This window comes from Paramormyrops kingsleyae, chromosome 20 (genome assembly GCF_048594095.1).
Source record: "Paramormyrops kingsleyae isolate MSU_618 chromosome 20, PKINGS_0.4, whole genome shotgun sequence".
Taxonomy (NCBI): Eukaryota; Metazoa; Chordata; class Actinopteri; order Osteoglossiformes; family Mormyridae; genus Paramormyrops; species Paramormyrops kingsleyae.
Window position 1 is genome coordinate 18,588,356 of NC_132816.1, and position 24,275 is coordinate 18,612,630.

The following is a 24,275-nucleotide window of genomic DNA, read 5'->3' on the forward strand; positions in this document are numbered from 1 at the left end:
TTTTCAAATCACTTATCATGCCCAGTGGGATCTGGAACTTAATGATATAATTTAAATATCTATAAAATATTGTAAAATTATTAGTTGTTTTGAATATGACATAAATTACTGAATGATCCATTAATATGTTTACTCTCAGATTGACTAGCCCTCTTTCAAAAAGGTACTGAAACGTCTTCTTAAAAACAATACCCTGAACTACCCAGTAGTAACACATTATTTCCTTACTATAACATCAACAAAATAATATGTTACATGCATTATAGCAGAAGCAAGTGGAAAGTTTAAAATAATAAATATCATGCAAAAAAATTATGATGGATACTGTGATTTTCTGACATAAATCTTGTCTGTAATATTTTATAAAGATTTATCCAGTCATGAATAAACATCATACAAGATATATATTTTTGTTTGAAACTGGTCTGGTCTGATCCTAAATTAAATGTAATAACTGTCAATAAACTGTGTCATTTGCTGACTCAAATAGCTTTTTAAAAGGATTAACTATGTAACCATTAGATAAGTTCTATTAAGCAGCGCTGAATGATCAGTCAAATTCAAAGTCTGTTCAGTGTGACCTTATTTGGCACTTTGAAGAAGATCTTGGTGATTATCCAACCCTGACCTTCATTATGAAACTGAAAGGAAAGTGCTGATACTGTATATCCCCACATTTAAACAGTGTGTTGCAGTTTAGTGTAAGTGCTTGACAGAAATATTGCTTCTATCCCATTTGACCCTGAGATTCAAAGGTTATGCCACATATTTCTTTTTTTGCTATGATGTTTTAAATATTTTATGACAAATTTTTTTTGTGACTCTTAGTTCTAGATGTCTGTTTTGTAATAGAAAAATCGTGTCCGGTGGTACACAGGTTCCTGCATCAGAATATTACACATCATCCAACACTAGATTTTTAAACTTTTTTGTATGGGATTACCTAATTGTTGCATTTATATCACAGTAGTGAAACAAGCCTTCAAAGTGATCAGTTATGCAACTTTCCATCCCAGGTACAACCAGGACTCTCCTGAGACTTGGTTATAGATTATCTGTCGCAGAATATCCAAGTCCTGTGCGACTGCATAGAAAAATCCCTTTTCACGTGGTAAATAAGTGAACCGTCTCCCATGCCTTCGTCCACACTGTGAGGAAAGGTACCTTTTCATGCACTGTCAGATCCACGAGTAGATCTTTGGGGTCAAAGCTTTGAGGGAAAGGTCTGTAGGCCTGGAAAGTTATCTCAACAGAGACTGAAGAGAACCCCCGGTCTTGGAATGGATACGTTTTCTCGGCCAGAGAACGCTGGGCAGCCCCTGCCTACGATTCGTGCGTTTCTTTGATTAAGACACGAAAACCTCCAGAAGCAGATGGGAGTTTAATACCCCTGGAGGTCAGACAGGTGGACGGCCTTCACTCACAATAAGATGTAATCGATTTCCTACTTGAAAAACAGAGTCTTCTAAGTACAATTGGATAACGTTTTCCTGGGGGCCGCTAGCTTCTTCATTCGTTTTACTTGCGCTTTTTTGCATTTTGTTACAAATCTGAGCTCTAAAAATCAAAGTGTGTGGAACTTTTCCATTGAAGATATTAATGCTCTGCTTTATACCTACGGATATGATACTACATTGATTACATCCTTTTGTTTTATAAGGCTTGACTGAGCAGTTGACTGTAACATATCCTTAATTTGACGGCACTTTGACATCATGGCATTTCTGCTTGCTCTGACCTCCACTATATGGTTTATTATAAATGAAAGATCCACCCAGCCATCTTTGATAAGTGCTTGTCCAGCAGAGGGTCATAGTGACCTTGGATGCAATCCCAGAAACCAGGGGGAACAAAGTAAGGGAACGCACTAGATGCACTGCCAATCACATGCACTGTGGGGAATCTGGCAGCACTGAATTACAGTACATAGCTGCAAGTTATTGCAATGCAGGATTGAAGCAGAGTACCCAGAGGAAACACTGATATAATCTGGAAGAATATGTACACTTGCCCTCACAGCCAGGGACAGGAAGTGACCTCACAGCCAGGGGCAGGAAGTGACCTCACAGCCAGGGGCAGGAAGTGACTTCACAACTTGGGAGGTGTGGGGTCACGAAGGTCCTCAATGAGCCAAGCTGCTCCCATAAATAAAAAACAAATGAGCTTCATCAGTGACTACATCTTATTCATAGGTTTTGGGCAGCTCTGATAGACCAGTCCTCATTTTCACTATAGTTATTGTGTTTTTAGAGCTATTTACAGCCAAAACTAACTAAAAAAGCAATTGCACCTTTTCATTGGTAATAATTTTGGTCATAATGTCAGTAATAGCGCCCTCCTAGTACTGGTGGACACCCTGGGATCTGCAAGTGCTGCATCTAGATCCTCAGTTTTCCTCCTGCTGGACGGAGATCTGTAGTGACAGTGAACCTGCAGAATCCCTCATCATCTCACATTGGCGACCCGGGGGCGGCTATTGGATGGTTTGGGTCTTAGCCCTCAGGGGGGTCCTCTTCATGGGGGGGCAGAGAAGGCTGTTTGTGCCATTTCTAGTCATGCAGATTTACCCTGCAAAGCATCAGCAACCTCAGCCCATATCTGTCAGAATACACTCCTTGTCCAGGCACTCCTCATCTCAAGGCTACTCACACAAAACGAAGTAACACAGCTAGAAATCAATCAGCTGAAATGCACACTCTCCATGTCTCCCCCCACTGGCTCCTTACTGGTGCTTCCAACCAGGAAAGGTCCTCTGTGAGTGTCTTAGGAGATATCAATGGAACAACACCTACCTACACTCAGTCATTCACCGGGACTTACATTCCATCCCACTCCCTATGATCAGCAGGTTAACACCGTTTGGAGACAAGTATCACGTTTTATGTGTTACATGTGTGGCTCCACAGAGGCGGAACAAGCTGCCCGACTATGTATCTGATCTGAAGAATCCCTGACAAACTTCAAGAAGCAATGTATGACTCTTCTCTTCCAGGAACATGCCAAAATTCATCTCCAGGACTGACCTTCACTGGCTCACTGCCTACACTGGCTTACTGACCTACACTGGCTCATTGAGCTTCACTGGCTCACTGCCTACACTGGCTCACTGACCTTCACTGGCTAACTGCCTACACTGGCTTACTGACCTTCACTGGCTCATTGAGCTTCACTGGCTCACTGCCTACACCGACTTGTCCCATTGTGAAGTGCTACTGGATGCTCTTTGTTTTATATATTGGAGTCACACTTGTTTTCTTATTAGTCATACTAAGTATTTATATTTATGTTTATAATGAAGTTTTAAGCAGTGTTTGTAGCTGCTGTTGGCGCAGTGGTCTTGCACTTGTTTCAAGTTCATCTCTGGAAGCTTAGCCTAGGAGCACTTACATCCTATTTGGCACATTGACAACAGCAAGTTCTATGTATTATGCATGTTATAGATTATCAGCAATGCTTGTACATCACTTCGGATAAAATGAATAAAACCAAATGTAATAGAAAAGCAAAATAATAAGAACCTAGTAGCTACTAAGCATCAACAGATATGACAATTTGACCAATAGCTGAACAAGTTCAGCTTAACCAGAAGCAGTGTATTCTGGGTGTGAAACCCAGCACTGGAGCTGGGAAACTGTAAACTACAGTTTTTACTGACTTAAATGTATAAATGGGGTCTCAGGGGGAATGGTAAACAAAGCAGTCTCAATACCTCCAAGACATCAAATTGATTTTACTTTCAGAATACAATATTTAACAACTTGCATGTCATTGTGAGCGTAAATGGAGAGGCTGTGCTATTAAGCCTGACAGTTGCAGGAGTCTTTTAGGAAATTATAATCACCTGTCATTTCTCACATCTCTGAGAAGGATAGATTCGAGATTCAATCCCGAGCGAAACTCGCTGTCGCCTGTCCAACCTTAACCTGACGGCAGCTGGGGGTTTGACACGGGGCGCGGATGTGACAGCTCTACTGGGCGGGACGCATGAAAGCAAAGCCGAGGAAATGACCCCGAAAATGCGAGGTAACCGACGTCCTTTGTTAGGCGGCGTGTCAGTTTGCTCAGAAGCGTGTGAACCACTTGCAGGATGTAGCCGGAGGCTAAGAAAAGTTAGCTTTTGGACAGCTAACAATAACACTCACAATAACGGGAGTGCGCAACTGAGCGCAAATAAAAATAAATACACAAAAATAAGCACACATTTTAACATTTATTTTAAGAAAGTTGCTTGGCAATCCAGCTAATATATAAAAAATCGCTACTGAGTGTGCTGGAGTTCCATGACTGGCCATGGGGTTAATCAGTAAAGAAGGTAAAATCAGTGTTTTTGAGAGATGATGCATCACAGTCCTGGTTCAGTGGCTCGTACCCGGTGCTTCATAATGGGCAGATTAACCCAATGAGTCACAGGATCACCCCCCGACTGCCGTTCTTGCTGTATTATTAATGTGTATTAAGTGACTAATAACTTTGTAAATATAGGCAATAAAAAGTAATTATTTTAAAAATCTGTCCCCAGGTATCATCCCGCTGATTATTAAGCCAGTAACTCTTTGATTCTGAGCGCCCCAGGGAAGACCAGTAGCTCTCCGTGCAACGCACATAAACACAGGAAGTGATCACATGTAGGACAGGCAGCGCTTCTGATCACATTTTCCGACTCCCACATTGCGGAATTGCACTCTGACTAAAAGCTGTCCTTTCCGTTCTCCCCCAAAACCAGCTCATTTTTCAAGTTCATTTGCCGATCGACTCGCATACTATGGGATCAGCCCATACTGAAAAATAAAATGTCATTTTCTGTATAGATCCATGAAAATTGCAGATTTGCCTTGTGTTTCCGTAAAACACTGAGTATCACCCGCTTGGCTAATTTCATCGCCACTCTCTCACCCCCCGGCCCATTTTACCGGTAACGGTACTCTGCTGTGCTCTGTCAATGTTCCCCAACCCGGTGTTCAGGGTCTCCCAGATGGTCCACGTGTTTGCTCCCTCCCAGCTGAACCAAACAGGCAAGAATGAAACAACAAACAAAGGTACTGAATACCTGGTTCAGGTGTGCTGGGAGGTGGGATGGAGGAAACATGTGGACTGTCTGGTGTTGCCCGAGGACCGGGCCATGTTTTTTTCCCACTTAAATCAACCACTGCTGTCTCCCTACAGAATGTGTATAGCCCAAGCCTGGCAAATACAAAATCCGAAAACAGGACCAAGATAATGTTTTCCGGTCTAGTAGTAAAAGCAGCAGGCTTGCACTCCATCATATACCACCCACAAGCACATATCAAAGCTCTAACTATATCCCAGTTTCATCAGACTCTCCTGTCAGTCAGCTGTCGTCTTTTCCCTACTTTTTCCTCTCTCTTCATTAGCTGAATATCAGCATGTCTCAAGTGACACATTTCCACCATATTTCTCGATTAACCATTGATGGCTTGTATGGTAATAGTAATGCCCTGTATCCTATGCAATTAATAACTTTGAGAACATTGCAATTGCTGGCTGTGCGTTTTTTGCTAGACGACACGCTCTGGGCTAGAACAGCAACAGTAGTGTTTTTGTGGCATGAAAAAGCAGTCTGTGGTCTTATTTTGTGCTATAATCATTCATGTTCATGAGGAGCCTGTGTTTAACAACTCTGTGGGAGATGTCCAGCCCGTATTTACAGAAAGTAATGTAATACTGCACGCTAATGATACTCTTCTCTCAAATCCAAAGCCATTTGGCTAAATTATGCATCCAAATTTAATAAGCAGAGGGCAAAAGCAGAGTATCAGGGAGAGAATAATTTTTGAGACATGAAACAATTCGTGAAACATGAAACGAACATCCCAAATGATACATTTCACTTTGGTCTTAAATCAACCTTTAAATAATTCACAGTCAATTAGCTCCCAGCGGACAGTCGCAGGGAAGGTCTTGGAATTTCCTTCTGCCCAATAGCGAGCGGTCACTGCTCATTGCATCTGCAGGTGCAGTCCTGCCCTCTGGACCATGTTCTGTGCTCATTAAGTCAAGATTACATCAAGAGCTCGCAACCAAGGGCAAAGATTATGCCCAGAGGGTCGGTAATGACTGCCAAAATGCAATTTTTTTTTTCATTCTCTGTAGTAATATCAGCGTTGCAGCAAAGGAGCTTAAAATGCTGTTATGTTATGATGTATTAAGGCATCTAATAATGTCTTCCTAGGCGTAGGGGTTAAGGGATCAGCATCCATGACTGGAAGATGGTGCCTTCTGCTCCTTATAAGAGCCGTCTCCTATATTGTAAAGCCTGAGACGCAGTGTTACATGAACACGCCTAATAAACCCACTTAGAGTCGTATCTTTGTCATTCACCAAAGCCGAGAATGTACCAACAGACAGATGATGGGCGGCACACTTGGAACCAGCAGCTGACTGTCAGCCTCGACACAAATTCATCTTTGTTTTAGTGACACATTGACTGTAAAGGCAGCTTTTTAGGTGAAGAACTGCACAGGCATAATAATTATCATGCTGTCAGGCTGGGATTTGGTCTTGGGCATAGATTTTCCAGGCTGATCAAAACACTAAGCTGGAAGTAACTCTGGCAAGTGGTATCTGCAAATGACCATTAATAATGTAAGAATGAATGATAAGAAAAATAGAAAGGGAATCTTATAAACATGGTATAAATTGCAAATAGGCATTTACAGTATATGCAAAAGATTTTGACCAACCCTGCACCCGTTAATTCTGTTTTCTAATCATTCATATTTTTTAACATCTTCTACGTAATAGAAGGTAATAGAATTATTTTATGATTATGATTTTTATATGTATTTTGTGGGCGACATCGTGGTTAGAGCTTTTAATTCTGTGCCCAGCCCTATGCGTGTGTGTGTGTAGTTTACTTGTTCGTAACACTTTACTTGAGGGGGCACAAATAATAATGTAGCAGTACACTCTTACTTAATGTATTAATTAACCAGAAACTAAGTATTAGTTATGTGCTTATCCCATGTTCATCATCATTAATCAATCATACTGGTTCATGTATTCATGTACATACTACATGTGTTCATGATTTGTACTTGAGTAGTAACTGAGCCACTAAGTTAATTGTGCCCCATCAAGTATATCGTTACCCATTTCTTTGTAATGGCCTTCCCACAGTCAAAAACTGATTGGTTTGTGAACTGGTGTCTCTAGATTAAAGAGCAAATTTCCAATATGTTTATAAGCAGGCAGCATTTCTGAGGACTTAGTGAGCTGTGGAAAGGCAACAGACGTTCTTAATTGGATTACATGAGGCCTTCATGAGCTTTGGTTCTCAAGACTGTAACATTTGATGGGGAGGCAGGACACTGGTGGACTCATCTCAGAAACAGCAAGAAATGGACCGAGTTGTAAAAATTTGCTGTCCGATGGCCTGCAGTCTGTGTGTCTGTGATGGACTGTCCACGGCGGTCCCTGCTTCATACTTCCTGGTAGTGGTTTCAAGCTTAACCCGATGCTGGATAAGCATTTAAGGGTGGGCGGGCAGATGCACATGCATAATCATAACGATGGCGTGCGTGTATGATCGCCTAGCATGAGGATCACAGCCATGGTGATGACATGAATGCCTGTTTGAAGCAGGGCCGTGTGAATGTGTTCAAAATTCTGTGAACCTCCCCAGCGTTAATTTCGTCGGCCTAATCACCATTTTTTTCCACACAGTGGGTTACAGCCTGCTGTGATGGGCAGACCCTTCGGGAAATTAAGAATCAAACCACCACTGTGTGGATCCTTTAACACTTTTTTTCTATCCTGCACATGAAGGTGATGCATAAACTAGTCAGCATTTCCATATCCTCACCGACTATTACGCCCGGGCACTGAGGAGCTGGTGAACAGAGGATACAGTAATACATTTAAATCCTGTCCACTAAACGAAGAATTCATCGGTGGCACTTAAGGCAATCATATCAAATGTATTATGCATACCCTCATAATGCATTATAATGCATTCATAAAGTATTTATGAACACGGCTAGAAATATTTATAAAAAGACATAACACATTATAGCAATGTTTATTATGCAATATGAATGTTCTATGAAGCTGTCATCTATAATCAGAGTTGGGTAATTCAGGTCCAGAGAGTAAAAGTCTAGACCAAGATTTTGTTTCAACCAACCAGTTGAGTATAAAGTCAGAGAGTATTCAACTGTTTGGTTGAAACTTTTACTCTCTGGACCTGAATTACATCAACTCTGTCCATAATGCACTATAAATACCTTCATAATGCATTATACTGGCCATTATAATGCCTTATGAATGCATTGTATTTATTGATTTTCTGTTTTCCTCAGTATTTTATTTTCTTTTTTGTTTCCCTGTCATAGGTTAGCCCTGCTTGTCACATTTATATATTTTTTATTTATATATTTTTATATTATGCTTGCGTAGTATTCTCAGTGTGTTTCTTTGTTTCAGAGTTTCTTAGAGCTCTCTAGTCCTGTGCTCCTGAGTGTTAGTCACTCCATCTGTTGCTTGTTGCCAGCTCCTGTTCTGTTTGGTTGATTGTCTTATGTTCCACACCTACCCCATTCGTTAGCCTGGTTGCCTGTGTGTTTATGTGTCTGCTCCTGCTCTGTTCTCTAGTCAGTCATTGTGTCAATGTTACTGTGTGTGGATAATCTACCTGGTTTTCCTAGTTGTGTTGCCCAGTTCCCCAGTGTATTTACTTTGTGGTTTCTTTTAGTTAATTCTTGTGTCTCCCATTTTGTTCTGACCCTTCACAGTCGCTTTATTTTCTGTTTTGCCCTTTCTGTTCAGTTTTGCTTAATTACATCCCTTTTCATGTGAGCCGCTCTGTGGATCGTCTCTCTTCTTCCTGCCTGTGTCGCGCTCCGCCATAACAGAAATGCCCAAGCTTCCACTATCTAAAATGAGAAACTTGACAATAAAACCTACTGTATACGTGCATATTCATGCAAAAAAAAAACAAAAATGTGAAGAGGAGAGATTACGTTATTACAAGACAAAATGGAGTCTCATGCATTTTGATCAGAAGGGACGAGTGCATCAGAACAGACCACTGCAGAGGTAGCCTTTTTTATATAACATATTCTGATTAAAATTTAAAAGAGAATTTTAAAGTGACCCGGCTAGAGGAAAGAAAAAAAAAAATATGAGAGCTAGGTTTAGTGACCCTTACAAGAGCTACTTCTTATACAGTAAGATCCTTTTCTCATGCACTTTCAACTGGATGCGGCGCCGTGGCTGGATGGCGGTTTCAGCGCACGCTGTCGGGGCTGCTAACGAGCGCCCGCCGCGGATGAAATATTAATTGGCAGAGTTCAGAAAGTTGCCGGGACGACTTTGTGGAAGGACGGAGCGAGAGGACGGCGTCCTATGGTGTGTGAAGCTTTACAGTACCCCTCTGATTCCCCGGGTTTTACAGTTGGCAAACCACAGTGTGGGTTGCACAGCCAGAGATTGGTTTATATATATCTATATCTAATAGGATATGGTGAGATTGCATAGGGAAGGAAGGATTCACCAGACAAATGTTCATGTTAGGTGCCTAAACACAATTACTTACAGCTATCCTCTAATCTCACCATCTCCTACACCTGGGTGTTTCCTTCTTTGCTGCAGCAAATCAGCTGTGTATCACACAAAAAGCAAGCATTCTGGGTAATTTTACCACCAAATCATGAAAAATGTTTTGTGGATTTTTATGTTCCATTTCTTTTGCCACTTTTTGGTTCCTATACTGTATGTATTTTTTTTTTACCCCAAAAGCTGTTCCTATTCCAAGTGGCACAAACGTTCAACAGGAATCGATCCACATGGCCATGTTTACTATGCCAAAGCCGCGACTTTCACTGCACAACAGAGAGCGGTCAGAAAGAGCCGCTCGACTTGACATAGTCTAAATGGTGCAAACTCGAGTGCAGTAACATTGAGATAAATGTGAAGGCGTCCATTCATCTTCTGATCACATGAGCAGTACATCGGCATCAAGGAGAGTACAGGGGACACTATGTACATATTATACAATCCTGAAGCACATATTACAGGAGCAATCAGGTGTCCCGGCACCAGAAGGACCATTTTGCACACAGACAGCAAGTGTAGGACCAAAGCCTCAACCCTGAAGAAAAGAGGCAACTGTGCAACCCTCTGATTCCCCCTGACAGCCAATAAATGTATCTTAATATCATAAATGTAAAAATGTGGTGATGTACTCAGTGTAAAATATAGGACTGAAGATTTACAAGGAGCCCCAGCCTCATTCTTGGCTTATAAATAATATTAAAAGCAAAACATTAAAAGCAGTCTGTTCCTAACACAATAAAGCAACAGCGTATTAACCAATTTAAATTCCATTTCCCCTATTCCCAATTTCCCATGATTGCCGTTGCAGAAGCTGTTTGCTGCTTTCTAAGTTATAGAGACTCTGCTTTTTCTTTCTGTAAAATTCCAACCAACAGTCTCTTCAATCTAAGAATGATGCCCCAAATTTAAGTGAGATCCAACCCATGCTGGCTGGGTAGTGGATTTCCCGATAAGCCTCAGCGAGCAAGGCCCGACGCTCTCTAAAGACAGGCTTTATCCAGCTACTGGCTGTGGTCTTTTGACTCTCCTCGTTTTCTAACACACTCGTGATTTTCATAGCTAACGCGGCAGATGGTGAAATCTTCCGATCCTGTCATAGTTGGCCTTCTTGAAGAGGAGGACACATGCCATGGGATTGTTATTCGTGAATATCCTATCTGATATGAGAAGACGTTCCTACAACTACATCTGTCAGAGTCGAATGACATGTTTGCTGATTTGATAAAGTTGCTCCAGGTTCAAAACATACCACTGATAGCTGAGTGGATCATTGAAAATATTTTTATGATGGCTGTTCAGTCCAAAAGTACCGAATACCGAAGATATGAGGCTAATGCAGATGCTGTCTGTAAAAAATAGGGCACCGTTGATTTTTCTTCTGAGAAAATGCATTGTCTCTGTGTTAGTAGTACTATGAATCAATCCTATGTTTTGGCATTTTAATGTAGCCTGGTCTGACTGTTAAAGTTTGCCCATAAATCAGATCGGGTAGGAACTATGCAAGGGCGTAGGTTTGGTTTCAACATTGGTATGGTCCAAATTATTCCCAAACACCCCACCCCCCTAAACGCACATGGTATGCCCATAATATTGTTAGGGACATATCTCCACCCACATACCTAAATCTACACCTCTGGATCATGACAAGTGTTAAATGTGAGTGGGGCGTGTCATTTACATTTACCTCCGGCTGTCAGGACGGCTAACGCTATCGCTGCCCTCCCTCCGGATATCACTCAAACTCATACCTTCAGCACTTCATCTTTTCAAGGTGCCCAAACTGAGATTTAAAAGTTCTAAAAAACTCTATGAGAGTAAATATACCAAATCTGCATATGAAAAAAATGGTATTTTGAACAGATGTCTGATTAGTTTTTCCTTTGTGTGTGTGTGTGTGTGTGTGTGTGTGTTTTTTTTTCTTTTTCTTTAAATTGGCACATCAGAAAATGTTTCTACTTGATTGAAATTCGTAGTGTTGGGGCTGTGGCATGTCCTGCTTCATGTCCTGCTTCATGTACTGCGTAATGTTCCCAACCCTTCGTGCAAACCAGTCGTCTTTTGGGACTGTATAGATAAAGATAAGTCTATTTAAGGGGAGAAATCCACTGAAAACAGCACATATCGCTCTCCTTGTGTTCACCTCAGCTGGAAACCCTCCTAGACATCACTCAGCAATCTTATGACCTTGTCTGTGCCCCCCCCCCCCCCCCCCGCTGCTGAAAAGGCTTTATCTCACAGTTTTAGCAATGCTACAGTTCTCAAAGATCATTTCTCCACTATCGATAGCACTCCACTCTCTTCATAACACTAAGCATTCCTTAATAAGGGCAGATGACAAACCTTGAAAAGCAGAAACGGCTTCCCTCGTATCATTATACGCAAATCTAATAAGTTAAAATGCAGCCTTTGACAATAACAAAGAACCGTGACGGGCGTCGATATTGACATCTGAGAAATACTGAGCCGCAGAACGTAACGCTGCCATCCGCTGACTTCCTGCGTCAGACGGAAGATGAATGTGACTCGCGAAAGCGAGCGTATTTGATTTCACATCACACACAGGCAGGAAAACACGGCCAGCTCGTTGCTTTACAGTATTTCATTAATTTCCCCGGAACTCTGCTTTTCCAGTGCAGGGCGAATAATGCGAGTTAAACATTTGAAAATCATTTTTCTTACACGCATTCCTGCATGGCTAGTCTGCCGCACCAGCAAAGCCTGGTATGTGGGACCACTAAGGTGACGACACAGCCCAGTCCTTGGACACCAAATGCTCTTATTCTGCTCTGGTGTGAGACTTTCCAAAACGACTGTAATACAAAGCAGATTCAGGAAGCTCACTCCTGGGCCCACTAGCCACCTGTAATGATCCCTTACGTCCATTATCATTGTACCTGCAGTGTAGCAAATCCATGTGTGGTCTGCTACAACAAAGGAAGCAGGCACAGCTACCACGGGATTCAGATCCAGCCCAGAGCCCCTTAGCAAGACACTACTAAGACAATCATAATAGTTTCACCTTCAAAGGCTTATGAAAAAGTCGCTTACTTATTTAATGAAAATTTCCCAAAGTAGTAAAACTACACTTTTGGGCTGCATTATATATTTCCTTTCTATGATTATTATTATTTTTTTACATTTGGGAAATCTTCTCTGCCTTTGCAATAGCATCAACACATGGAGGAATATCTAGGGATATTATGGCACTTTAGAAACAGTTGCTTGGGCCAAAACCCATCGAGTCTGAGAACTCAAAGATTTGAGCCCATATCCAGGGTGATGTTGCGGGCAAACCTGGAACCGCCAGTGAGGGAGACTGATAGACCGGCGGCATTGAATTGCAGTGTTGCCCACACCAGGTCTGTTCTATTCACTGCCGGTCGATATCGAGTGAAGTGTTAAACAAACAGTCCTTGGCTTTGAGAACTTGCTGCATAGATATCAGTCAACCTGCGGAGTCCTCAGCGTGGATCGATGGAAACTGCACTTTAAAGGCCAGCGGTGTGGCCCACAGGAAATGAGATGTCCTTATTCAGTCTGGGATGATCCCTTTGCAGAACAACACTGTGCCGGGATTTAACTGTACAGACCCCCCCCCCCCCTGCACAATTCACTGAAATATTCCCATAACCTGAGCACCAATAATCACATGCACGTCCTTTCCGGAAACTCCTGTGCCCATAATCGGAACCTCACTGACTTTCCTGAAACCCTCTCTAAGTAAGTGTAGCCCAAATGGGAGCATCACATTCTTGCAGCATCCACAGCAGTGGACTCTGGACTCAGAAGGTTCTGAGTCAGAGTCTCAGCTGGGACACGGGCCAGAAGCAAGGCACCTTCAACCTTTAAATAATTCATATTCATTTAGCTCCAATGGTCGGTGAAAATGGGGAGATCTTACAAAACAAAAAATCCACCTGACCTCCAAACCCACTTGGAACTCTTCAGCAATGGACACTAATAAAATTCCCAGGCAGAATTAAGGACTTAAGGCCAATGAGAATGACACACATGTGCTTGCTTGGCAGTTTCTCAAACCAGTCCTTGGGAAGCCCCAGACGGTCCACGTTTTTACTCTCTCCCAACCTCCCGTCTGGGGGCTTCCCCAGGCCTGCTTCAAGAAACATTACTTTAGATAACACACAGTGCTAGCTATATTATGAAGCGTGTAGCTGACTGAGATGGGATCCACACACTACTTTCCACAGGCTAGGGGGGGTCACAGGCTGGGCCAGGCATGGAGTAGCACTAATTTTCAGCCAGGGAGTTTTACGTCCATTTTGTCTTCGTTCTGGGGGAACTTTGATAAACGACGACACGGTTCAAGTCTTATTACACCGATAAATTTATTACTGACATTTCAGGCAGAAAACTAACAAAAGCATATGAACTGTCTAAGTACTCTGAGTTTCTCAGCCCTGCCTGGTACCTTTTTACTGTCCGCTGTCCGAGAAACTTCCAGTGATTAGCAATAACCGGCAATTAGTTGTGGCACCCCCACTGCCACAAGTGATCAGGCAAACTCGCATGCCGTGTATTCGTGTGTTTTTCCATCCAGAACAAACGTGGTCTATTGTGTGCGTGAGAAAACTTGCTGGTTAACATTCTGAAGCATTGTTGCGGAATTTTAAACAACATTATTTTGTTTCTGACCGGCTCAATTTTAAACCCGTCAAATAATTTTGTTTCTGGCACAATAGCTAAGCAGCCCACCGGGAATTCTCCCGAGTGACCCAATTGGCCAGTCCAGGCCTAGACTGGGCGGTATCATTCTCCCAAGTCACCTGATTGGCCACTCCTGGCCTGGGCGGGGTCATATCATTCTCCAAGTCACCTGATTGGCCACTCCTGACCTGGGCGGGGCCATATCATTCTCCCAAGTTACCCAATTGACCACTGCGGGCCTAGGCTGGGCCATATCCTATACTATATATAACCATTGCTAGTAGAAGCTCATAAGGTGCACCAGACAAGCTTCACCCCCCAGTGCCCCCCTCCCCCGACAAACTTCAACACCCATTTTCACTTTGTCTTGGTCTACAAGCTGCACATCAGAAGACGGCGCCCTTAGTGGCCGCATATGCTGCCTAATGCGTTGACCGTTAGTAAAACACGCATCCCAGAAACTCAGGCAGATATCAGTCTATCATAGGACTTTCACGCAGATGCTCACCAAGGAAATTTAAGTGTCCCCAGTCTACCTGAAGCGGTGATGGATAAAGATGGAGCTTAAAAAGACAAACAGGCGAACTGGAGATAGCACTGGAGGAAACTAGCACTGGAGATAGCAGGTGACAGCTTTAAATATGGAGCCACCAGACCACAGTCATAACACATCCATCCCCCCTAATAATACAGTATGTCTAAAATATTAACGACAATTGCCGAAACATCAAGGAACAGGAGAAAAGTCACTGGAAAGTCATTGTGAGATTTCAGGCTAAAATAAGTTTAGATAAAGGGCTTTATGCTAAGCAATATTTTGGAATTAAGGGCCGTTCACCCTATTCTCCACTAAGATAAACATAAACTCGAAAACCAATCTCTCACAGAGACAGACGTCCCTCGACATTGACCCTTTGCTCACAGGACTCTGTTATGAACTATGAAATTGGTTCCATCAGGTTCTCCAATGAGCAATGAAATGAAAATTCGAAAGCTGCCGACCTAGACTGCCGAAAAAAAATGACCCTAGCACTCAACATACAAATGGGTTTCATTGCCACTATGATGGACACGTCACAATACTAAATTGCTTGAACCTTTTAATTCCCCCCCATGATGTGCTCCCACAAAGGACTTTGTGAATCGTTCATGCAAACTGGAGGTTTCCATCCATTCATCCATCCATCCATCCATCCATCCATTTTCTGAAACTGCTTATCTTATTAAGGTTTACAGGTCTCTATTTTTATAACAACAAAAGAAGCATAAGTAATGTTACTTTATATAGCCAAGAGGCACTTTGGTGCATAAATAAATTAAAGACAGGTCAGAAACAGGCCAGCAATCTCAAAATACATTTCTTGCAACTTTTATGCATGTCCTGTGGATATCAAATCGTTAGAAACATTGTAATTACAGACTTCAGCAGAAAGATCAGACTTAATCAAATAAAACTTTCGTGACAAGCATGGGTCTGGTATAACAGTTTAAAGTAAGCTTCATACTTCAGTAGTTCCATATATGGGAATGTGCAAGTCTGCAGGCAAGACATATTCATAACAGATCCTCTGAGGGCGTCTATGAAATGGAACAATGGCTGAAGCTAATCTGTTAGCCACTGCTCAGTGACGATGCCGTTCAAAGCATTAATGAAAAATTACATGCATATACGTATATATATACATATAAAACCATAACACATGCACAGAGTCTAACCTACTCCCATGGCCGGATAAAATGATATGCCCATCTGTTCATCTGTCATATTTAATCTGCTGTTAATCTGAGAGAATGTGAACTTGCGTTTGTAAATCTGACGCTATTCAAGCAGAATTTAATTAAGGAAGGGCTCAAGTTTGTTCAGTCAGCTGTGAACTCCAGTCTGTTAGTACAGGACAGCAGAAGGGCGGCCAGACAGATTGCAGATGTCTCAAATTATTTATAATATATCATATACTCGTGATTTTGAGGTAGAGTCACTGAGTACTAGCTAGTCACATTTAGCCAATCTAAAGGGTTAATAAAGGGTTTGTCTGTCTGTCTGTCTGTCTGTCTGTCTGTCTGTCTGTCTGGATTGAATTGAATTGAATTGAACCAAAAATTCATGTACTACTGACCTTAAACACAACCAAGTTATCTGATTCAGCAGGAGAACCAGTGTGTTGGCTTACAGGAAGATCAATAGCAATGTGAAAATCACTTAGTTTTAAACAGCCTCAAAGTTAGGTTTTTTTTTAAAAAATACTAATTGCTAGCATGAATTTGTAGATGTTTCCTGTGTGCAGTGGAAGAGTGTAGAAACATTTGATGTCGGGCTCTGAGACACACCGTTCTCAAAAGCAGCATGCAGTCAAACACACACCATCTCTGCCCTCCAGTAGCAGTTGAAAAGCTCTCTCTGCCTACAAACCAGCGCAGAACAAACCAGCTCCCCCACCCATCGCGGCCAGTTCTGGCCCGAGGTGCTCACTGTGTTTGCAAAACTGGGGGAGTGCAATACACAATGAGGCCACGGCCGGCTGGCTGCCCCCCAAGGAGGGTCCCGTTCACACAACCCGCAAAATAATATGACATGCCACGGATGGGAGGACAAGGCCAGGGCAAGGGACCTTTTTAGGTTAAAATATGGGAGTGCTCAAAGGGCTTCTCCTATTAGAGGTGACAGCTGACTTCGGGACTGAAAAAATCACATTTATGTCAAAAGGGGCTAATGAAAGCACACTGTACACATATAAACGCATGTACACTTGAATTACAGAGTGGCATTTCACTCAGAAATATGACCATTACACACCTATTGTGAATATTTTTAGCTTTATTGCATGATGTAAAGGCAAACTACACAAGCTGACTTCCACCAGGCGCTAATCAATTTCATAAATCAATAATTGAGCTCATTAAGATAGTGGCCTAATTATATTAATGCATTTACCATACAGTGTGCACGGCATCCTGTTATGATGGATGACGGGATTTAAACCCCGCGTGGGTTCACAGTTCCTCCTCCACTCAGCTTTCTCTCTTCCAGGCAACATCTCAGCGTCTGTACCACAGTACTCAGCTCCACTGTGGATTATTGGATCTAACATTTATGGATCAAGAGGATTAGAAGGACATTCAATGCTTCACTTTGACTGTGACTTGTTGGGTCTAACATTTATGGATGAAGAGAATTATAGGAAATTCAATCCTCCAGTTTGTCTGTGGACTGTTGGGTGTAACATTTATAGATGAGGTGGATTAGAAGGACATCCAGTCCTTTCTTCTGCTTGTGGACTGTTGGGTTAAAGGAGGGAGGAGAGAGGAATGCAGAATGCTCCTGCTTAACTCCTATCCTCGTACATACAGCTCCTCCAACAGTCACAGCCATAATACCCCTACAACGGATGCTTATATCATGACATGAGCAGCTCGATTAATTTCAAACTAGATGCACAATTAATCTACACGTTCAATTTCCTGCACTAGGACAGACACAAAGGCGGCATGTGACACTGGACCACTCGTCTCACAATGCTTCATGCGCTGAGGAAAAAACACAAACCGTCTCACATCTAACCCCACTCCCCTGTGCAGCAGCAAAAAAAGAAAAATCACAGAATTTTCCAGTTTGTTAATATTGTTATTACACATGATAGCTGATTAATGTTTACACACTGAGGTTAAAATAAGACGTAATAATGATAATAATAATAATAATAATGCTCCCTGCTCCTTTATGAATTTTGGTATGGCTAAAAATAATGATTATATAAAGAGTGGGATTTGGCAGGTTTCATGTATGATACCTAATGTGGGCTGGATATAGTCTAGACCGTGAATCAAAAACACGAAGTGTTCCAGTGTGATTTCAGTGCAGGGCCAACATATAAAGGAGCGACTTGATATTGTGGTGTAAGTGATATATAAGCTCACAACAGACCAAAAAATGATTGGTTCAAAGAGATAACCAATCAGATTGTAGAGAAGGTGGGTCCAAGCAACTAGAGGAGTCGGGACCAACCAATCAGATGTCTTGGCTCCACCTCCACTGGCTGCTTGGAGCCTCCTCCTCTATAATATGATTGGTTATCTCTCTGAACCAATCATTTTCCATTCTGCCCTCAGAATTTTTTTTTGTGTAAGTAAAACTCCCACGGGCAGTATATAAACTGACCTTCAGGAAAGACATTGCATAGTAATGCACTTTAAATCCTCCCCAGCTAAGAAGCTGATCACAGTCTGTCCTCAGCACTTGTAAACCTATCAAGTCTTCTCATTGAATAGGCTTTAGGGGAACATGCTGTTGTACCCTTCAGGCAATACGGGGTCTAATATACCCATCCATCTTCCATCCACTTTTTCCTGGTCAGGGTAACAGAGGCCCTGGAGCCCAGAGCACAGGGTACAAGGCTGGGGTACAGCCTGGACAGGAAGCCAGAGGATGATCATATAGCAGAGCATATAGATAAAAAAATATACCATAATGTTTTTGTATACCATATATAATAGAAAATCATTTTAGTAACAATTTATTAAGCTTTCTAAACACTACCATAAAAGATCTTAAAAGAACAGAAAGAGGATGAAAGAACGATGGGATATTTATAGATATATGTGAGAAATCATGCTCTATTGCTTCCAGGCTAGCAGTGGGGACGTCATCACAGGGAAAAATGCTGAAAAATCAATCGCATTCTATGTTAAAATGGCGGAATTTAACATTAAAGAAGGAAAAAAGCATAAAAGTCATTCAGGGCAAAAATCACAGCTCCAAGAACGCACCATGGACGTGAACGGGAAAGAAATCACTCTCCCAGCAGGGGATTCTGACACCTGATGGAAGTGTGTCCACCATCCCCAAAGCAGTAATGTTTCTGTTTAAATCCTCTAGGGAGAAACCAACAGGGTCAAAGCTGATCCATGGGGCCACATCCGGGATCTCCCAGATCTTGCTGTCACCTCAAATGCCAGCAGGGGTAACGCAGTCATTGGTAGCACAGAGCTCTGGAGTTTATTGCCTGGAAAACTCCAAATGTCCCAGCTTTGAGTTTACAAACTGGGGTTCTGCAAATTACCCCTGAGAGGTTTGAGAAATACACAGTGTAATATAACCTGACAAAGTTTTCCTAGTTTCCCCGTTTTTATGTGGAGCGCTAAAGTGTGCATTCTATCCCACTAGGGCCTAAAAATCTCGCCAGTTAGCTAACATTTAGCTTGAGCAATAAAACTCATCATGTGCACAACTCACAGAACCCACCAATCAGCAAGGCACACAATGTAAGGCATTCAGTGCTAAGACCAGGCGAACAATCCACAGATAACCTCTGCGATTGGACAAAACGGGCAATTTACCTGTGCCCCTGGCCGACAGGAAAGGGATCTTCATCTGAGACAGGGAGAGGAGGTGGAGTGGAGGAGTGGAGGCAGCCATGGACCCTTGAACAGCCTCTGAGTCCATCGTCATCATGGCCGCCGCGGCAAGAGCCAGACGCTTGTGGCTGCCCACTCTCTTGATGGCCACAGGACAGGCTGGCAGGAAGCAAGAGGTAGCCATTACAAGATGGACAATCATCAAGGTTGGGTTAGGGTTAGGGTTAGGGTTAGTTCAGCAGGTTGAGGCTAAATTTTAGTTTAGTTGAAGTTGGGGTTAGAGTTATGTGAAACGATTAGGCTTAGATGAGGATGTTTTGGTTAGTTGGAGAGATTAGGATTAGATGAAGAGGTTAGGATTAGGGTTAAGTGAGCAGGTAAATTCTATGTTTTGGTTTATGTGAAGAATTTAGGGTTAGGGTTAGAGTTAGGTGAAGAGGTTATGGTTAGACCGAGAGGTTAAGGCCATGGTTAGGTTCAGGGGAGGAGGGTTAGGGTTAGGGTTAGGTAAAACGTGATTGCCTAATTCCCATCAATCCAAGAGCACGGTGCCTGCCAGTATGTCACCATCATATCACAGTGTTATTCCCAGTATGTCACCGTCAAATCAGAGTGCTACTCAGAGTGCTATTCCCAGTACGTGACCATCAGGTCAGAGTGCTATTCCCAGTATGTGACCATCAGGTCAGTGTTATTCCCAGTATGTCACCATCAAATCAGAGTGCTATTCCCAGTATGTCACCGTCAAATTAGTGTTATTCCCAGTATGTCACCGTCACATCAGAGTGTTATTCCCAGTACGTCACCGTGATATCAGAGTGTTATTCCCAGTATTTCACCGTCATATCAGAGTGTTATTCCCAGTATGTCACCGTCATATCAGAGTGTTATTCCCAGTATTTCACCATCACATCAGAGTGTTATTCCCAGTACGTCACCATCACATCAGAGTGTTATTCCCAGTACGTCACCGTCATATCAGAGTGTTATTCCCAGTATGTCACCATCAAATCAGAGTGCTATTCCCAGTATGTCACCGTCAAATTAGTGTTATTCCCAGTATGTCACCGTCACATCAGAGTGTTATTCCCAGTACGTCACCGTGATATCAGAGTGTTATTCCCAGTACGTCACCGTCACATCAGAGTGTTATTCCCAGTATGTCACCGTCATATCAGAGTGTTATTCCCAGTACGTCACCGTGATATCAGAGTGTTATTCCCAGTACGTCACCGTGATATCAGAGTGTTATTCCCAGTACGTCACCGTCATATCAGAGTGTTATTCCCAGTACGTCACCGTCATATCAGAGTGTTATTCCCAGTATTTCACCGTCATATCAGAGTGTTATTCCCAGTATGTCACCGTCATATCAGAGTGTTATTCCCAGTATTTCACCATCATAACAGAGTGTTATTCCCAGTACGTCACCATCACATCAGAGTGTTATTCCCAGTACATCACCGTCACATCAGAGTGTTACTCCCAGTACGTCACCGTCACATCAGAGTGTTATTCCCAGTATTTCACCATCATATCAGAGTGTTATTCCCAGTATTTCACCATCATATCAGAGTGTTATTCCCAGTATTTCACCATCATATCAGAGTGTTATTCCCAGTACGTCACCGTCATATCAGAGTGTTATTCCCAGTATTTCACCGTCATATCAGAGTGTTATTCCCAGTACGTCACTGTCACATCAGAGTGTTATTCCCAGTATGTCACCGTCATATCAGAGTGTTATTCCCAGTATGTCACCGTCACATCAGAGCGTTATTCCCAGTATGTCACCGTCACATCAGAGCGTTATTCCCAGTATGTCACCGTCATATCAGAGCGTTATTCCCATTATGTCACCGTCATATCAGAGTGTTATTCCCAGTTTGTAACTGTCATATCAGAGTGTTATTCCCAGTATGTCACCGTCATATCAGAGTGTTATTCCCAGTATGTCAACGTCATATCAGAGTGTTATTCCCAGTACGTCACCGTCATATTAGAGCATTATTCCCAGTATGTCACCATCATATCAGAGCATTATTCCCTGTTCTCTAACTGTGTAAAATTACAGAAGCTGTAACTGGAGCTTCACGGCAACAACGCATTACGAAACCGCTGCGTTTTCCCAGAAAATTTCTCCTGCTACATAACGCAAAGCCGGCCTTTGTTCTCTTATTTAACCAGCCGGCAGCAGACGTTTTCACGCTCTTACCGCTCTTTTCATCTCCCGCTCACGCTCCTGAGTAACTTCCAGTGTGCCACAGTCGCTGGGGCTGCCACAGCGGGGAGATAATCAAGCCCACACGCGGGATTTCTGTGTCAGGAGTGCCGCCAGAGACAAGCACATGCCTAGCAGTGTGCTAATGTGCTGCTTAAAATAAGCTCCACTTTATTTTTTCGGTCTTCAGGAATAACTTGGAATTTACACTGAAGGAACTTTAAAAACACGCTTTGCTGTACAGACCAGAGGAAAAATACGAGAAAAAAAAAACCCTTACTGAACTCGCTTTGAGTGTTTTTCGAATAAATGTACCTTTTGTAGAGACTCCAATTATAAACACCAGCTTTGCTTTAGCTACAGACTCCGTGTAAAGTACACGATGAGCCTGCCCAGGGCACCCTTTGCTCTGTCGAAAAACTGCCAAGAGACGGATCATTCCGGAACGTCCCGGTAACTGTCGCACCCGTATTTCCGCGCCGTTAACCCAGCGGTGCAGATTCCCTAAAACGAGGCGCTCTTTACTTGACGGCTGTGTGGGAGGACAAGAGAACGATGCCTCCTCCCCGCTCCATGCGTTTCGCAACGGCTCTCCATAGCAGGGACACTGGGGACGTCTCTTCATGGGGTAATGTCTGAGGCGTATTTCTGAGAGGATTTAAATAAAGATCCTGTGTTTTTATTTATTTATTTATTTATTTGTAATCCACTGCCTGGGAGAAGCTGACAAAAGGAAGGGAGCCAGAACTTGGAATGAACTTCAGTGACTTGTCTCGTCTATAGTGATAAAATATGTAAGCGCGGGCACTTAAACACCCCCTTCAGTGCAGACATGCGACAGTGTTGCTCCCCGTTATTTTAAATAGGCCTGATCTGGAGTTCTCCAGGTAGCTAGAAAAAGTCATGGCAGCAAAGCAGACATAAATGGGCAATGGGAGTTACATTTTTAAACAAGGGTGTCTTTAGATGCCTCTAAGATGGAGCTGATCATCTGGGGCAGCTGACGAGCCAGTCCATTCATCCATGCCTTATTACCCATCATGCCATTTTCCACAATAAAACCGGCATCTGCTCTCTCTCCGGCCCCAATTGCACATCCTAAGACCTGACACCCATTTCATTTTCGTGTTTCCATCCATCAACAAGCTCCGTTTTGTTTTTTTGCTCCTCCTCACCCTTTTGTTAAACCAGTCTCCACTCCAGTACCCAAATAAATTCCCCATTCCTTCCGCCAATATCCCCATCACCGCGTTCTGTACACCATCCAGAAGCAACTCCTACAGGGCCCTACAGATGGAAACTGCCCGATGAAAAAGGAAATTGTAAGCTAAGATCTTGAAAGGGTTTGCAAAAATATGCCTAGTAATTCATTTCAGAGTGACAAAGACAGATAGGTGTGTAGCGCAGCGGGTCTGGGGGCCGCACCCATGTCTGGAGGATGGTAATCTTGTCACTACTGGACCTTTGAGCAAGGCCCTTATCACCACCTGCTTCAGGATCACTAGATGCTGGCTAACCCTAACCCTAAACCTAACCCTAACCCTCTCTCACACAAAGCGTTCCACACTCGTATTTAGCATTTGCTACATTAATATAATTGATATGAGGCTGAGCCGCCTGACTTTATTTTGGTCCAATTATCAAGTTGCAGAGAGGAGGCATAGTAGTTAAGGGACTGAAATTTTTCAAGTACAGATCCCTGGTGCTGCAGGCTAGTATGTGCCTAGCTGTGACATCCTTAAAAAAGAGAGTCGTATAAGCATAAGCTATGGGATGACTCCATAATCTAAGCAAATAGGCTTGCATACCATCTCATCTACAATGCTGAAACGTGTCCGCACAAGGTTTGCTCTTGTTCCAGTGCTTAATGTTGCTTGTTAAAACCTCATTAGTGCTCTATTTGTGTCAATAAAGGAAAATAAAAACAATGCATTGCAAATTTTAGCTGACAATTATAGATAAAGTAATTATTAGATCCTTTACACTTCTCTGTTGTGGTCGATACTGTAAGTAGGTTAATTAAAATACTGGGCTGCTGCTGCAAGAAACATGAGGCAGTTTGCATAAGATACAAAATATGTCATGATGTTAGATCCAGGCCTCCGTCAGGTTTCCTTCAGTAGCTTAATATGTGCATGAATAAACTATGAGGCCGTTTCATTTTCTTCCGTTTCATCCCAGAAGCGGCACCAAGGGGCTCTGATCTGTTACACTGACAAGAGCAGGAGAATAAAACACGTTTGTGTGAGCCACACTAAACCTCGGCAATCTGGGCTCGTACGCGAAAACAAGCTCCATTCACTTTTTTATGGAGAGGCTTTTGTCATCTTAGACTGCCACGGTGATAATTCTTCGACAAAAACAGCACAGTTACAGCTTTGTGAGATGTTCTGGAGAAGACTGTCAAATGGATTTTGATTAGAAAATAGTGGAATAAGGATATTGATCCTCATAATATGGAGTT

The 24,275-nt window shown here is 42.6% G+C and overlaps 1 protein-coding gene across 3 annotated transcripts in view; it reads right to left on the reverse strand.

The window, feature by feature from the left end:
- The window catches only part of tcerg1l (transcription elongation regulator 1 like), a 76,075-nt gene that overhangs the window by 36,418 nt on the left and 15,382 nt on the right, over positions 1 to 24,275 (reverse strand). For all 3 annotated transcript variants that reach the window (XM_023820240.2, XM_072703772.1, XM_072703771.1), the window contains one exon: positions 19,573 to 19,749. In XM_023820240.2, the coding sequence (XP_023676008.2) occupies positions 19,573 to 19,749 (177 nt within the window). The remainder of the gene's footprint in view (positions 1 to 19,572; positions 19,750 to 24,275) is intronic.